The 16,588-nt window shown below is 41.4% G+C and overlaps 4 protein-coding genes and 1 pseudogene across 5 annotated transcripts; all 5 read right to left on the bottom strand.

The window, feature by feature from the left end:
- LOC104802923 overlaps positions 1–1,219 on the bottom strand; it is a 4,410-nt pseudogene extending 3,191 nt beyond the window's left edge.
- A 1,373-nt stretch (positions 1,220–2,592) lies between these two features.
- On the bottom strand, positions 2,593–6,545 carry LOC104802924 (probable arabinosyltransferase ARAD1). Its single transcript, XM_010526747.2, has 9 exons — positions 5,962–6,545; positions 5,401–5,574; positions 4,791–4,948; positions 4,549–4,696; positions 4,147–4,262; positions 3,918–4,056; positions 3,446–3,556; positions 3,245–3,313; positions 2,593–2,917 (listed from the first exon to the last, which is right to left on the bottom strand). Exons 1-9 carry the CDS (start codon positions 6,439–6,441, stop codon positions 2,777–2,779), a joined length of 1,536 nt encoding a protein of 511 aa, XP_010525049.1. The 5' UTR covers positions 6,442–6,545; the 3' UTR covers positions 2,593–2,776.
- Positions 6,546–7,154: 609 nt separating this feature from the next.
- On the bottom strand, positions 7,155–9,535 carry LOC104802925 (TOM1-like protein 2). 2 transcript variants are annotated; one of them, XM_010526749.2, is made up of 4 exons: positions 9,382–9,535; positions 8,448–8,984; positions 8,029–8,277; positions 7,449–7,895 (listed from the first exon to the last, which is right to left on the bottom strand). In XM_010526749.2, exons 2-4 carry the CDS (start codon positions 8,964–8,966, stop codon positions 7,449–7,451), a joined length of 1,215 nt encoding a protein of 404 aa, XP_010525051.1. In that variant the 5' UTR covers positions 8,967–8,984; positions 9,382–9,535. The 2 variants fall into 2 exon arrangements, with proteins under 2 accessions (XP_019056700.1, XP_010525051.1); XM_019201155.1 differs by lacking the exon at positions 9,382–9,535 and having other exon boundaries at positions 7,155–7,895; positions 8,448–8,966.
- Positions 8,979–11,151, bottom strand: LOC104803124. Its single transcript, XM_010526999.1, has 3 exons — positions 10,804–11,151; positions 9,790–10,752; positions 8,979–8,984 (listed from the first exon to the last, which is right to left on the bottom strand). Exons 1-3 carry the CDS (start codon positions 11,149–11,151, stop codon positions 8,979–8,981), a joined length of 1,317 nt encoding a protein of 438 aa, XP_010525301.1.
- Positions 11,152–12,002: 851 nt separating this feature from the next.
- On the bottom strand, positions 12,003–13,763 carry LOC104802926. Its single transcript, XM_010526750.2, has one exon. It carries the CDS (start codon positions 13,759–13,761, stop codon positions 12,061–12,063), a length of 1,701 nt encoding a protein of 566 aa, XP_010525052.1. The 5' UTR covers positions 13,762–13,763; the 3' UTR covers positions 12,003–12,060.
- Between the last annotated feature and the right edge of the window lie 2,825 nt (positions 13,764–16,588).

Here is a 16,588-nt window from a genome sequence, read left to right on the forward strand (position 1 = left end):
GGAATTTTCAGCTTTCGGGTAAGTGGTCTCCAGGGTTTGCTCATCAGGTCATGTGGCTCCACAACATCTCCATCCCCATCCTTCCCGCTCCCGAAGTTTCCGTCCTTTGGCCAGAAAGCATTTCCGTACCCGTAAGTTCCGCTGGTCTCAAACAGCCACCTATTGTGATCGAAATCCCCGGTTTGACTCCTCATCAAAGCCGATTTAGTTGACTTCATCAGAGACAATCTTCTCTCCATTTTCGACATTCCTGCGGGTGGAGGAGGAAGCGGAAGTGGAGGCCGGCCACAATCAGCAGCCAGCTCACTCAAATCCGTGTTCTTGTAAGGCTCCTTACAACCGGGACAGATCCCATCACCCGTCTTGATGGCGTCTACATAGCAATCCCTACATATTTTGAAATCACATTCACAAGGGAGAATATCTTGCCCCCTCTCATCACTCATAACCTTTGCATCACAACCCGGGACCGCACAAGATGATCCTTTAGCACCAGCCATCTGGGGATGGTTCGTCTCTGACTCAATCACCTTGTCCATAAGATGAGCCCGTGTGACACTGTTAAACCCGCCCGTGAACAAGGAGTTTGAGACATATTGCTCTTCGACTTTCTGCGAGATTGATGGATCCATGGGCTGGTTATCAGGGGTCGGTGGTATATGAACCGTGTAGTTCGTGAAATCGACACTGCCCAGTTCGCTATCAAGATCGTCCCTTGAGTAACTGACGTAGCGGCCGGATGAAGTCCTCCGGGCAAATGTCACGGCCGGATGGACAGGCGGCCTCCCGGCTTCAGCAGCATCAGAGTTAGTGGATATGTTGGATCGGCTCTTATTAAATTGCCTAGACGCCATTGTTTAACTCTACCTGCAGATCCCTGAGAAGTAACAATGCAACAAGATTAAGTTAATCAAATCAGAATCAGAAGAGAAACTGACATCTGATTATCACAATGCTCAAGTACGGATCATAATGAAGAAGCTTAAATCAAGGAAGAAACGCCATAGCCAAACAGATCACCCACAGATCTAGAGTTGTTCGTCATCAAGACAAGGAATTTGTCCAGACTAAGACAAACCCATCATACTTCACAACTCATGTATCTCTTCCAAAGCATCAAAATCCTTAAAAATCAGCAATCATTGCTTCACGAACTGTGAACTGATACTCCAAACAGCCCATCGAAAGAGAAGCTTAAATCTCACGACAAAGAAAAAAAAAAGCTCACACCTTTTAAGCTAGAGATGAAATCCAAGACAGCAGATCCTTTCAAACTTTTGAAATCCAAGAATATCTCAAAAACCCCTTTTTCATATTCCCCCATTAATCAAAGAACAGTAACAGAGAGGACTGAATGGGACCCCTTCATATTCCGAGCACAGGACGATCCACGAACTTATGAAGAAAAAAAAAGAAAAGAATTAAACCCACGATTAATACCTTAACAAAGAAAGGGAAACTATATATTTATAAGAAAGAAAGCTCAGATCTTCCGCCTCCAACGTTTGAACAGAAAACGCTTCGTCTCTGTATAACAAATTTGTCTGAAGGATTCAACGAAATCCGTGCCACCCGACTGGATATGGCATCGAGAGAGGTAGACAGATATGGAAATAGATAGAGAGAGAGAGAGAGAGAGAGAGAGAGAGAGAGAGAGAAAGGGACTTAGTCGTGACCAAATACACCAGCATTACTTCCACCAAAACACGTTATGATGGCAACCATAGCCCATTATTCTATCTTTTTTTTAAACCCTTACACAAACAAGAACGAATGATGAAAGATTTCAACTTTTAAATTTGAACTGAAGTAGAAAAGATACAGAGGCCGTGACAACGACGCTGGGAGGAATTCGGCAAAGCAGATGTGTCTCTCTTGTTTATTGGTTTCAGTCGCAAGGGGTTTTCGGACAAGGTAGAAAAAGGACAGGAAATTGATTTTGATTTTCAAATTTTTTTTCTTCTTAGCGTCCTGGATTTTTTACGCTGTTTGTAATAATATTAAATACAATAAAAAAGGAAAGAATGTCTCAGAGAGAGAGAGAGAGAGAGAGAGAGAGAGAGAGAGAGAGAGAGAGAGAGAGAGAGAGAGAGAGAGAGAGAGAGAGAGGAAGGGTAGTTTGGGGATCTCAAAAAACGAAGGAACGCGGAGTCTAGGGGTAGTTAGGGTATTTTAGTCAGCGCGTTTTGGATAATTCCGCGGCCAGAACACTCTGAACGCGCTTTGCGAAGCTGTTGTTGAGACATGCGTGTGCAACTCCCTCGCTTCAAGCGCACAGATTCTCTTAATACAAGGTATCAAAATAAGAGAAATTAATAAACAAAAAACATAAGAATTATAAAATTTAAAAGGGAATCTAAAAGGGAATCCTAGTTTCAAAAACCGAGTCTTTGTGGGCATAGGTGGAGAATCAAAGAAGCTCAAATGAAGAATGAAGTGCAATCATGTCTTTGACTTGATCCTGTCCTGTCCTTGGAGTTTTCAGACTTCAGGCACTCTGTCTGCGTTCATGAACAACCTGAGACACGTAACATATCTGGTCTTGCAACAGAGGAAAGCATCCCTGGTTGCCATTGCTAATTCAATAGGTCGTTAACGAATCCCATGATCGATGTGGGAAATGTAAACATTATAACATTGTTATCAACGACTACTAGTCGCGTACAGGATGGAAAAACCGTATACTTGACGAGAAGAAACAGGAAACAAGTGCAAGAAAATGAGCAAGATAAGTCATTCAACAGCTTAGGGTATCTAATACGGAAAGGAATGGATCTTAACCCAAGACATGATTCAGAGGATTGGGAGATGTAGTGTTTGGTCTCCAGCAATCACATCTGCAGATACTCCTAGAACCTTCCACAACCCGATTCGACCTCCTTGTGTGGAGCTTTACGTTCACCAGTTTGCCAGCTATCTGTTTGTTTGTTGCACACAATCAAATTGATGATTTAGTGTGGCATCTTAGATAGATTTCAAATAGTGCAGTAAGTTTTGTGCCTTAAGCCTACTGAAACCTTATGAGCACTGAATGAAAGGAGCATAAATTCGAAGAAATATCAGACGCTATGGTACAACAAGTAGAAGAACAATCCTGATCGTACCGGAGGAGTTAATAATGCTTCAACAAGTACTGAATACATAAGCTAAAACTTGCCGTACCGTCTTTTTTTAAAATGCTTTCTAGATTGCTAATGCCAAGGTACAAAGTGGTGGTGTCATCAATTCAGTAGAAAGTGCGTACCATTCTCCATGTCAAGTCTTCAGGACCTAATGGCTGAGCTGGGCTGGAATATATAAAATGCCGGGCATACTGGAAAAAGTTGAAAACAGCCGTTCTAAGAGACTGGAAAAGCAAGTTTTGCTTTATGTAGGTCAAACTATGAAAACAGCTTCATTTCATTTCGTAAACTCGGAGCTTGGGAGGATTATAAAAAGTATTTACTTGGGCAAGGTTACGCTGCAAGTCCTTTATACGAGAGGGAGTAAGGCTTCTCAGGTGGTTTACAAGCCACCCTGGCTGTATAGCATCACTGGAAGAAACAAACACAGCAATCTGCGCAAAAAAGGTACAACAGGCAAAAACAGTTAACAAAAGTTTGATCCACATATTAAGCAAATACACAATACAAAAACGATAGAATTGCAGAACATATTTATCTCCCATTATGACATGAAACACAGAAGTATCTTCCAGCTTTTGTATGAAGAATTTCCACGAAGAGCAATTACACAATACAATTTTTCATGATGCACATTACTCCGACAATCTAAGCTTCCATCACTTGTCAACAATAGAAGAACATTAAATTGTCTGCTATGCAGAAAAATAAATAACATGTCTACCGACACTGAAAACAATCAGGGAATGGATACTCTAAGCGTACCAATTACAAAATCTCCAAATTCTGGCATACCTTCGAGTAATCAAGCATTCCTTCGAAAGGAAACTCCAACTCATCACTGACTATAACAGGTATACATCCACTGACAATAGCATCAAACAATCTCGCTGAGGATGGCGTGTCACCAGCAGGACACAAGCAAAATAAAGATCTGATAGAGGTGGACATAGTTAGAAAAAGATAAGAAGAAAAGGAAAAGAGAGAGACACGAGACGAAGGGCATGATCACCATATACTTTACCTACGCATGCCATTCTGAGCAGCTAATTTCCCTCCTTCTCCGGCAGTACCTTCCTCAATTACTACATCTTTCACATTGCTTAGCTCCGCTCCAAGGTTGGCACGTATTTTTCCTCCCTGAAAGAACAATTCCAGAGCTATATGAGTGAGAACATAGACAAATTGGACATCACACAATTAGAGAACTCAAAAAGCAACTTTACGTTTTCAGTTTAAAGAAACCTATTGCAAGTACGTTTAAAGGGGAAAGATAATTCATGGCAGTGAAAGCAGTGAGGCAATTGTGAAGAGATGACCATAAAAACAACCACCACCTAACACATTTTCAGATGGTTTTGAAAGCCCCACATAACAACGAATAATAGAAGAAAGGGAGTAGAGCTGTAGATAGCATGAATCTCACAGCATTCCTCTTAAGCCGTCCTCGGAAAAACAGAAGTGTGGTTCTCTTTGAAGAATATTCAGACAAGCATTTGGCATCGCAGAGATCAACATTTGATACATAGGGAAGAATTACGTCTTTCTCCAGTGAAACTTGCCCTGGCTTATACCTACAAGTTCAAGTTCAAACAGAGTTAGCAACTTGTAGTTTAAATAACAAACCAAATAACGCAGAATCAGTTGCAAAAGGATCGCAAGAGTCACCAGTTCCCAGTGGAGTCCATATCTGGTAAAAGCCAAATTGCCTTCTTGACGAATTTGCGGACTGACTTGAAAGACCAAGGATGGTGAATAGGAAATATGTGATCCCTTCCCTCAGACCTTTTCCAAGCAGGCTGATCAGTGACCCATTTCAAAGCTTCCTACAGTAAGAAAATAGCCAGAAGAAAAAAAAAACGAAAGATTGTTACTGATACAATCTCAAATCCCATATTTTTCCATAAAATTATATCCACAAGGAAGCAAATTTTAACCGGAATCAACAAAGAGAAAACAAAGAACTATATTGATACATCACATGCCATAGATTATCTGGCTTAAGATTCTGCTCACGGCAAATAGTTGTTACTCAATTTCCAAATCTAAGATGCACAACAAAGAGCTCATAACAGAATCTCACAGACAAAAAAGTGATTAGCACGCCCAATGTCGATAATTCAGGTTAAAAGAATTTCAGTTTGAGTGACACATGAGTTCACAATGCAAACACACATTAAGATCTTATAAATAAAAAAAAAGGAAACGAAAACTACGGAAAGAACTATCTCTAAAAGGTAAAGCAGCAGTAATTGAACTCTTGGAAGCTCACTCACACCCTATAAAGTGCTTTGCATTGCTGCTTCTCCAGCAAGAAAAAGCTGATGGTAGTGAAAAATGGAACATAGAAAAACTCCGCGTCTTGCTGGTGATGGACCCTCACGACACTTTTCAAATGCCTTTCGGATTCAGGAGCCATTAGATCAGCCCAGAGCCAATAATCAATAGAATGCTGCAAAATCAAAGTCATCAATCAGCTTACAAGGAGGAATAGTTAAATGGAGCCACAAGGCCTAAACTTCAGATATCTCGCTGAATCGAATGAAAATTCTTTCTACATCATGAAAGCTTAAGCTGCGAATCACAATCACATCCAAATGTGAAACAAAGATTGAAGCAAAACCCCATATTCCAATATTTTCTGTTTCTATATGCCCACAAATGGCTCTGCATCAATCCCTAGACCAAGCAACAAGAAAGGCCCAGCACAAGGTAGCCTTTTTTTACCGAATCACGTTGAAGCAGAAACTGAAGGAATTTCAAAATTCACAATCACAGCTGGTGGTTCCGATTCGGCCGACATTATCACGAAACTGATATGACAAAGTTACCGTAATACCTGCTCGATTAAACGATGCACAGGGCTACCATTTGAAGTGAGATTCGATGTCTCCTTGTAAGTATTGTGAAACAACCATAGAAGATCGTAGGTAAACTTCTTCGGCATCTCGTACACGTAAACTTTAATCGGAAAGCTCAAAGGGTAGTTCGGATCCTCGTCCAACCACCGCTTCTCCCTCTCAAACACCGCCTCATCGAACTTCCTCCCATCATCCTCACTCTCCGCCTGAACCGTGTCGTCCCTAACCGAGACCGAGATCTTCGGAGCCTTGTGGATCAAGAAATGCTCGAGCGAGGCGACGAAGGAAGTCTCTGGCCGCGACGACGAGCTCGGGTAGGGACCAGAGGAGGGTCTGGTGGAGGAAGAAAGATTGAAGAGGATGATAACGAGAGAAAAGACGAAGAGGGAGAGGGTGATGATTAGGGTTTTGGACATGGATCTGGAGGAAGGATGATTGCTATGCAATTTCCCCGGCATTGGAAGATCTGATTCTCGATCCGACTTCGATCAATTTCGTGTCACTCGTTCGAGTTTCTTGGTCTCAGAGAAAATGGAAGTTCCGAGTGAGAAAATGACCAGCTCTAGTTTCCGATCCGAGGCGTTAATGCTCAATACTTAATTAAACGAGACACTACTGATTAGGAGATTAGGAGGTGGCCATTTCGGTTATTAACCGAATAACCGAGTCGAATTAAACCGAATAAAATATAATCGTATTCAAACCGAACTCGATATCAAAACCGAACGGTTATGATTTTTTTACATCCGAAAAAACCGAAACCGAACCGAACCCAATAAAAAATAACCGAAAAAATCGAGAAAATAACCGATAATTTCTTTAGAAAATTGAACTTTTTACCAAAACCGAACCGAATCTGAACCGAAAAATAACCAAACCGAAGTTTAGATCAAACTGAATGGTTATAATTTTTCTATAACCGAACCCGAATATAACCGAATCGCACCCGAACCGAAACCCGAATTGACCACCCCTAGTCTTCATGGTCCTAAGAACCAAACCGAATGGAACCGGATGAAATTGAACCGAACCGGTACAATGTTTTATCCATTCCAATTTACTAACACTTTCTTCGAACCGACTTTATTAAAATCAAATGAACCTGAACAAATTCTTTAGAAAATAAATATTCTAACCAAACCCGACATCAAATTGAACCAAAAATCCAAACTCAATTGCAATTGAGAAAAATCACAAATTAGCAATGGTGAGACAAAATTATACCAATGATAAAAACTATGGATAACTAGTAACCAAATGAACACAGATTATATGGTAAAAGACATAACTCTTTGATAGCATCTAGTTTCTTCATAACCCATCTCATAACCAAATCCGGGAAGCCTATTACTTACAGAAAATGCCCATAAAACCACCGATTTTTTTCATTCAGTCAGATGATAAATCATAAAAACAGCCTTCATCTGTTCATCCTCTTCCCCGGAAATTCGTCGGAAAATGTATCTTAGAAGCGGATGAGATCATCATCATGGTCTTTAGACGATTGCTGCTTCTTCCTGTCCTGCCCAAAAGAAGCGGCATCAAACGGGGAACCCCCACTACTGCCTTTCTTGCCGAATATCATCTCGTCGAGGTCATCCATCATGTCATCAGCATTACTTTCGCGTGTCCCACCTCGGGAACCTGAGGGTTTTCGGACCAAAGACTCTTCTTTGGCCTGAATCGGGGAGTCAGGCTCAACAACTACAGGAATCATGGCTGGTTCAGGAGCGGTTAGAGGTGCTGAGGGCTTCTTCATCTCTTCGTACTTGGACAGCGTTTTCTGGAGCTCATCGTTCACGTTCAAGGCTTCGAACAGAAGTGCTTCGTTGTCTCCAGCTGTCTCGATGATTCTTTGAACGGTGGTTTGGGACTGATGACATTGCTGTACGAGTGTCATTGTCAAGTCATCCTGCCAATTAGAAGACCGAAAAATCGCTTGATCAGATTGAAACTATACTATAACAAGCAACGGCATTCATATCTTTGGCTTCAGATCATCTGTATGATGCTGGAAATAATGCCCAATAATTACAAGAAATCACCTGTAAAGCATCATGTTGAGGAGAAGAGGACAAAACTGTGGAAAGAAGCTCGATGCTGTTCCTTGCTACATCAAATGCTTCCTTTGTCTGCTCAGCAGTAAAGCTTTGTACAGGAGGAACATCATAATGCACATGCTGAGGGACATTAGCATCCACTTCCGGGGCTGAAGCTGAGCGAGGAGGGGTAAAAATAGGAACCAAGCTCTCATTGTCACGTCCAGGAAAATGGGAACCTCTTGATCTTAAGCTCTATGACATTGAAATAAAAAACATAAGATGAAAGACATTAAGACTTGATCAAATCACACTTAACACCGGTTGCAATTTGTTCTTTTATCCAGTAACACAGCAGAGGATGAAGCATGGTATACTCACGCTCAATAATGACGCTAAACGTAAATATAAAATCATAAGGTTACCTTGTAAGTTTCTTCGAAAACTGGTAAATAGCGGAGTTCACTGGTCGACTCCCCCCAAGCTTCAATCAGCATCAAAGCTTTGTTCCGGTTATTGACAACTGTTTGAGGATCATCTATCAACTTAACCATTTCATCAAGAACTCTTTCAGCTGCCACTTCCGAGAATGCCTTCTCGCAGTTCTTAACACACGTCTCGAGCAACACCAGGGAAAGGTACTGAGTTCTTGGCTGCTTCATCATCATCCTTTTCTTTATTCCACGGATCAAATCAACACTATTAATCTTTTCTTGATTGATCATATCACATATTTCCAAGTTCATAGCCCAGTCGGGTTCCTCTAGATTCTCCGAGGTCGCATCCTCAACTATTTTATCGGCTGGGTTTGGACCTTGAAAGAGTTCCTTCACTTTGAAGCTCATCGAGCTAACACCGGCACTCACCTTCTTGCTCATTTCAGTGCCTCCAATCTTGAGACGCTCGCCAAAGGCGCTAACTTTTTCCATAAGATTGTCACTCATCTTACCCAATATTCAAACCTGTAATACAACATGAACGTAACTCATTGTGCAAGGTGGCCAAGAGGCTGGAGGTGTACATCAAACAAAATAATGCTTCCCATACAATGAAAATAAGTGAGCGAAATAATCGAGCCACCGAATTTGGATGAAAAAAAGACACGGGTCAAATCAATTTTGGGGCTGACGTAGCCAATTAGGGCTTTCGTAGGGGACAAAATTTGAAATCGATCCGCAGTAATCGAGATTCATAATACAAAAGAAGCTAGAAATTCTCGATGATCGACAAAAACCCACGACGAGAAGTAGACAAGATCATCCAAAAACCCCAGAACCCAAGCGAATTGCACAGAATCAACATGAGAAGATAACAAGAACAATGAAGCACAACTCGTCAACTATCGGACAATAAATTTACCTCGGAATACAAAACCCGTCTGATGGAGATCTGAAATTAGACGAATAGAAGACCAGAGCGAAGCGAATAATCTCGTAGAAACGGCGGAGACAGACAGAGAGAGAGAGAGAGGAAGTCAACGCGGCTGACGCGGGAAAAAAGGACTGATGAAGAAAACGCGTGTTTGGTGCTTTAAACTCTTTAATATATATATATATATATATATAATGAAATAAACAGATATAAATTAATAAAAGAGTTTCAAAACTAAGAGATGTTAACAAATTATTTCATATTTTTTATGAACTCACAATAAAAATATTTGAAAAAATTATCATCCATTAATTTTAAATTTGTAACAAACTCCTTGTCCGGTTCCCTTTTCCGTTCACAAATCTCGCACCACCAGCTTCCGCCTCCTCCTCTTACGTCTTCTTCCTCGCCACCTCGAAGGACCAGATCAGGATGTCTATCTTGCTTATACCGTATCTTAGGCGGTAGAGTTATGCATTTGAAACACAAGACGAAGTCACATTCCATGCATTGCAGTGTACGAAAGGTGAACCCTTCTTTGCAGCCTGAACATGCTTTTTCACTCGTCGAAATCGATGCGGAGAAGAGGAGATGCGGATGGGATTTATGGATAAATGGCTCGGAGACCGAAGCGCAACTCGCGTCTACTTTGAAACGGCAGTCCTCTGTGCAACACTTGTATACGAAGCCACAACAGTCTTGAGCGCAAATGTCGCATCTCTTGATATCTGTTCCGCTAGTCTCTAGTTTTAGACGGTGGGGACGTAGAATGTACCATATCTTTCTTGGTAGATTTGCACATTTTTCATGGAGAGTGAAATCACAATCACAATCTGTGCAGCTGTAGATATTGCCCAAGTGAACACGAACAGGAAGAGCGCATGCTTGGCAATGTTTGTTTCCATCGAAGCTGCCACCGTTGCCATCTTCATTCAGTTTAAGAAGATGATGCTCGTGGCTGAAATGACGTATCGTTCTGTCATCTATAATCTCGAACGGCTCCTCGACATCTTCGGATTCTTCGGGTACACCCTCGAGGTCTTTCCCGTCCCACACATCTTCTCTTGTCGCACATTTTGAGTGGACGGCATAATAACAATTGTCTTTGATGCAAGAATACACACTGTATCGGCTGTCCATGACTTTACGACAAACTCCACATGACCATGACGATGATTCATGAGCTGGTGGAGGAAGAGAGGAAACGTAACAGAGACGATGCTCATGACGGGAGATCCTGATGAGGCGTGGTAAGTCGATACATTCTCTATGGATCATGACCCCGCATTGGAGACAAACCCAAGGGAGAGAAGGGCCATCGAGGAGTAAACCACAGGCATCATAGGTGAAGGGACGTGGCTTGGGGAGGAGAAGAGCTTATGGCCGTGGTTCTTGGGCCGACTGATCCACCTCAAGAGCCGGTGGCTCCATGGCGCAGCGGAGATGAATGATGAAACTGCAGATAAGACAGTGACCTTCTCCGAGCTCATCTCCGCAGCAATTGCACATATCCGAAGATTCGGAAACAACGAGGCGGCGGAGGGAGAGAGGGTGAGGAGGGTGATAAGGGTGGTGGTTCAGCTCCATCGGAGATTCAGCGCATTCCTTGTGGAAGTGACCCACGTGGCACGCGGTGCACCAGTAACCGTCGACTCTTGACGAGGAACCTGCCACTTGGCGGCACAAAACGCAGTAGGAACCCGACATGTTGCTTGGTATCAAGAGGTGAGGGTGGGTCGGAAGCTGGACTAACTCCATCGTTGTCTGATTTGTGATGGATTTGTCTCTTCTCTGTTAACAATGAAGAGATGATTTCACTGTTCCAAAATCCAAATCCATTTATTATTCATTCATTGTGGATCCCCGGGAATATTGCTGTTTTATTTGTAATTAAGAAACAACATTCGACTTCGAATAAACTATATAACTCGCCATCCATTATTGCTGACATAGTAAACCGAATTTCCTCCAACCCCCATAATATAATCTCCCAACTATCTTCATCGATTATATAACTTCTTAGTCCTAACATTTTTTTTTTTTTGGATTTGGTATTTTCATTGAATATATATAATAAGCGGAAACCACTTTATTTCCTTATACTCTTTTTTTTTTGTGGTCAGTACCCAAAAAACTAACTCAAGACTCCATCCAAAGTCGTTATTTAATTCACAAATTGTAACTTCCACTTTCATGAACCGTCGCTCAATCCCCGGAGATTTGACTCTTTGTAATTGTTTTGAAAATTATATCATTATTACAACAATCGTAATTTTGACTCTTTGCAAGTCTGACCTTTTCAACGGCTGTGATTGCTTCTCACGGTGACCGATTGTTGTGGGCCATTAGATTGGTAGGCCCAATTGCTGATCTGGCCTTTTAATTTGCATGTGGGTTAATTTCCGCTTAAGGCCCATTTATGATGTGTGAAGGAGGGGGGGGGATATTATCACACGTAAGTTGTCTTTTGCTTCCCACGTGCGATTACACATTTTGCGGTGGAAGAAAATTACGTACTTACTACTAATTATATTCGTTCAAAACAACCCTAAAATTGTAAATACTTGTTGTTTTGTTTTAAAAAACACGACTTTAAAAGTATCGCAAAGGAAATAAAAACCGGGCATCGGTCTTTTTCAATTACAAGAAAAACAAGTACTTAAAAAGTTAAAACCAAACACAAAAATTTAGGCAATGGTAAGTACAGAAATGATGACCCTTTGCCCTGAAGACAGTGGGAAACGGGCAACGCCTCCGACACACACGGCAGAACGGTCGGGAGCAACTGATGTTGGCTAGGGTTTCAAACTCGGTCGGCCTTGGCGGGACACTATCGGGATCAACATATGGGTCGGAATAATGACCCGTCTTCATGAGTGGATCCGCCCCCAGGAGGCAATGGGCATGGACAGTGACACAACAAGCGTCACAAGTGTAATACAATCCCTCTCCCGGATCCATTTTCTCTTCACAGATCTCGCACCACCACCAGTTTTCTCCGCCCTCTTCTTCACCGCCGCCGCCGCCGCCAAGTGCAAGAGGATGTCTATCCTGCTCGTACCACCTTACTTTTGGTGGCAAGGTTATACAGTCGAAACATAAGCAGAAGTCGCACTCGATGCATTCCATCTTCGTGCTGAAACTGTCTGTTTCCTTGCAGCCGGAGCATGCTTTGCCGCGAAACAAATTCGACAAGGAGAACAGAGGATGTGGATGAGTTATATGGAGTAAGGGCTCCGAGACGGCGGCACAGCGCACGTCGATCTTGAAATAACAATCTTCTCTGCCGCAATCGTACTTGAAGCCACTGAAGTGCCGAAGGCAAATGTCACACATATCCACCTCTGTTCCACAAGTCTGTAGCTTGAGGCGATGGGGATGTAACATGTGCCACGTCGTTCTTGGTAGATTGGCGCATGTTTCGTGGAGGACGAAACCGCAGTCGCATTGCGTGCAGCGGTAGATGTTACCAGGATGAATACGAATAGAAAGAGCGCATATTTGGCAGTGCTCGCTTCCATCTAACCTGGCACTGTCGACCTCGTTCAATTGAAGGTGATGCTCGTGAATGAAATGCCGTATAACTTTGTCATTTATAACCTCGAACGGCTCCTCCACATCTTCGGGTTCTTCAGGCATTCCCTCGAGGTCTTCCCCGTCCCATACATCCTTTCGTGTTGCGCACTTTGCGTGGACGACATAACGGCAGCTGTTGACGCAAAAATACGCCCCGTATTGGCCGTCAACCGCCTTGCGGCAAACCCCGCAGCACCATGCTTCGTGAGATGGAGGGGGAGAGGAAGCGTAACGGAGACGATGATGGTGGCGGGAGATCCGGATGACGCGTGGCAAACCAACGCATGATCCATGGAGTATGACTCCGCATTGGAGACAAGCGCAAGGAAGAGAGGGAGTATCGAGGGTCAAACCGCAAGCATCGCAGGTGAAGATACGTGGTTTGGGGAGGAGGAAGAGCTTATGGCCGTGGCTCTTGGGCTGAACCAGATCGACAGCCGGCGGTTTCCTAGCGCAAAGCAGATGGACGATGAATTTACAGTCGGGGCAGTGATATACCCATCCTCCTATGAGTTTCTCTGCGCAGAAACTGCATAGCTGTGAAGCTTCACCGAGATCATGATCAAGGGGACGGAGAGCGAGAGGGTGTGGAGGGTGATAAGGGTGGTGGAGCTCCAATGGCGATTCTGCGCATTCCCTGTGGATTACAAAAAGGCAAGTTTGACTGTCACAACGGTAACCATCCGAGTTCTTTTGTCGAATAAGGCACATCTCGCAGTGGAGAATTGACATGTCACGCGGTATCAAAGGGTGACGATGGATTGGAAGATGGACCAGCTCTCTCTTCTCCATCTCTCTCTCTCTCTCTCTCTCTCTCTCTCTCTCTCTCTCTCTCGGTTTATGGCTATTTAGTCTCTCTTCTCTTCATGTACTGAAGACCATGTGACTTCACCAGTTCACTGAATCTCTTCACGCCCCGCCCAGCTCTCTCTTCTCCCTCTCTCTCTCTCTCTCTCTCTCTCTCTCTCTCTCTCTCTCTCTCGGTTTATGGCTATTTAGTCTCTCTTCTCTTCATGTACTGAAGACCATGTGACTTCACCAGTTCACTGAATCTCTTCACGCCCCCCGGAACAATAAAGCTACTCTCTTTTATAATAATAATTGAAAAAAAAAGAAGAGGTTAACCAGATTATTTTAACGGGAAGTTATGTCTTTTGCTGTAATTAATTAAAAGTTAAGACAATGATTTTAATTGTGAAAATTTAAATTGAGATTACACACGTTTTTAAAAAAATCTTAATTTGGGTTTAGAAGATTTAACTTTAAAAATAAATTGTTTAATGGGTTTTTGAAAAAGTGCTATTTCCTACCTTGAAATTATGGTATATATCAAAAGTGTGTTTTTGTAATTCCGTCTCCTCTAGAGATGGAATAGCACTTTTTTGAAAAGTAACAACGCGTTTTGAAATTATGTGTAATTGGTATTTCCTAATCTTGAAATTATGTTATATTATTTTGTCAGTATGTATATTTTATATTTATTTATTTTAAAATTTCCTAACGTTTACACCCTCTGTATCCTATTTAAAATTCATTAGTTATATCACGGACTCAATCTATGTCGGAGCAAAGCTGCTACTGTTTGCAATAAAAAAAATATTACTCCCTCTTTTTTCACAATATATATCCTTTTAAATTTTTTTGCAGTTTTTAAAAATATATAAAAAAGTCATACATACCTTCATTAAATCATATTCTCATTAAAGTTGAATATTTATAATTCAAAAATTCGTATATAAATACCTAAAATTTTACAAAAAAAATACATATAAATACATGAGTTATAAAATTTTCATATAAATATTTAAAATTTTCTAAAATCTTAAATAAATATCTAGATTTTTGAAAATTTTTTAAATAAACCCAAAATCCGTTAATAATATCACCTATTTTTATTTAAAAAATATCTTAAATTTATATTTATTTAAAAAAAATTAAAAGTCTAGATATTTATATAAGATTTTTAACAATTGTATTTATATATAAGTTTTATAGTTTATGTATTTATGCAAGTTTTTTATAAAAGTTTAGGTATTTATATATTATTTTTTTTATAATTAAAGATAAAATTATAAATTTTTTAAAAAAATCACCTAAAAAATCTAAATGACATCTATTAATACAAGAAAATATTCTACCAAAGGACAAGTAATCGAGGGAGCACAACATTAATCTCCACACCCATCCATATCTCCGTAATAACATATTCAAATTTTCAGATATTGAATTCGAACATTATGTTGAACCAAGTTTAGACTTGTTGCGTAAGGTTACTTTTCGATTGAATTTAGTTTTGCATCTTTGATCTGATCGACGGACAGACGACAACCATGCACCACCTGTGTCCGCGTTCCAGTGTCAGTATAAATGATTTTTCCTTCGTGTTCGGCTATAATCACGATCAATTCCTTTTTCAAATCCTGCTGCAGCTGCACGAACCCTTCCCGCGTGCCGCGGAATATATGACTCATGCTCCCTTAGGTTCCTACAATGGGAGATTAGATCTCATAGAGTTCAATTCCCGTTCTCAACCGGACACTAAAATTTACTTAAATCCAGCTCCCAAAATTCATCACATCAAGTTGGTTTGTGAACAAAAAAAATAAAAAGAAAAAAACTCTCATAAAAATATAGATATTATTTAAAATTGTATGAGATTCACTTTACGTAGTGGATTATACAAAATTTTCGCAGTGGTAAATAAATATACAAATGTATATATAAATATATTCACATATAGAATAGCATATACACACAACATATATATACACACATATTATTGTGTGTATATATCATATATGTATATGTATGCATGTATATGTGTATGTGGATATATATATATATGTGCATACGTATGTATGTGTGTAAATAATTAGTACCTGTTTTTAGAGGTGTCAATGACTGGTCCGACCCAACTCGACCCGTGTTCGCACTGGTCCGGAGGTTTCTGGTTCGGGTTCGGGCCGGTCCGATTTTTTCGGGCCTATATAATTAAGTTCGAAGCCCAGTCCTATGCATTACGGATTTGGATGGGGTCGGGTTGGACCGGACCGACCCGCGAGCCTCTCTTTATAAATGTTCTTTTTTTTAAAAAAAATTCGGGTTTTCGGACCGGCTCGATTCAAATCCGAAACTCGATTTGAGTCTGACCCGAAAATCCGATATTTTGGGGTAAAAAATTCGGTCCGAAACCCGATATTTTTCGGGTTGGACCGGACCGGGCTCGGATCCAAAATGACACCCCTATCTGTTTTATAACCATACAGGAAAAAAATATAAATTCGATAGCAAATGAGTTTCTTTAAATAATCGGTACCTTAGACAAACGCAAGGACAGAAACGGAGACCACCTCAAGAACCGGTGGCTCCATGGCGCAGCGGAGATGAATGATGAAACTGCAGATAAGGCAGCGATAGGCCCATCCTTCTCCGAGTTCATATCCGCAACAATTGCATGCATATATCCGAAGATTCGGCGACAACGAGGCGGCGGAGGGAGAGAGGATGAGGAGGGTGGCGGTTCAGGGAGAGAAGGGCCATCGAGGAGTAAACCACAGGCATCATAGGTGAAGGGACGTGGCTTGGGGAGGAGAAGAGCTTATGGCCGTGGGTCTTTGGC

The sequence above is a fragment of the Tarenaya hassleriana genome, unplaced genomic scaffold (genome assembly GCF_000463585.1).
Source record: "Tarenaya hassleriana unplaced genomic scaffold, ASM46358v1 Cleome8, whole genome shotgun sequence".
In the NCBI taxonomy this organism is placed as follows: domain Eukaryota; kingdom Viridiplantae; phylum Streptophyta; class Magnoliopsida; order Brassicales; family Cleomaceae; genus Tarenaya; species Tarenaya hassleriana.

Excerpts from the sequence above, each read along its gene's own strand:
- LOC104802925 (XM_019201155.1), bottom strand. The coding sequence starts at position 8,966 with ATGAGTGACAATCTTATGGAAAAAGTTAGCGCCTTTGGCGAGCGTCTC. Across the intron at positions 8,278-8,447 it reads TTTTCGAAGAAACTTACAAG|AGCTTAAGATCAAGAGGTTC; the intron begins GTAACCTTATGA and ends TCAATGTCATAG. Across the intron at positions 7,896-8,028 it reads CTCAACATGATGCTTTACAG|GATGACTTGACAATGACACT; the intron begins GTGATTTCTTGT and ends TCTAATTGGCAG.
- LOC104802924 (XM_010526747.2), bottom strand. The coding sequence starts at position 6,441 with ATGCCGGGGAAATTGCATAGCAATCATCCTTCCTCCAGATCCATGTCC. Across the intron at positions 5,575-5,961 it reads TGCATCGTTTAATCGAGCAG|CATTCTATTGATTATTGGCT; the intron begins GTATTACGGTAA and ends TTGATTTTGCAG. Across the intron at positions 3,557-3,917 it reads GAATGCTTGATTACTCGAAG|ATTGCTGTGTTTGTTTCTTC; the intron begins GTATGCCAGAAT and ends TTTTTTGCGCAG.
- LOC104803124 (XM_010526999.1), bottom strand. The coding sequence starts at position 11,151 with ATGGAGTTAGTCCAGCTTCCGACCCACCCTCACCTCTTGATACCAAGC. Across the intron at positions 10,753-10,803 it reads TGGAGCCACCGGCTCTTGAG|CCACGTCCCTTCACCTATGA; the intron begins GTGGATCAGTCG and ends CTCCTCCCCAAG.
- LOC104802926 (XM_010526750.2), bottom strand. The coding sequence starts at position 13,761 with ATGGAGAAGAGAGAGCTGGTCCATCTTCCAATCCATCGTCACCCTTTG.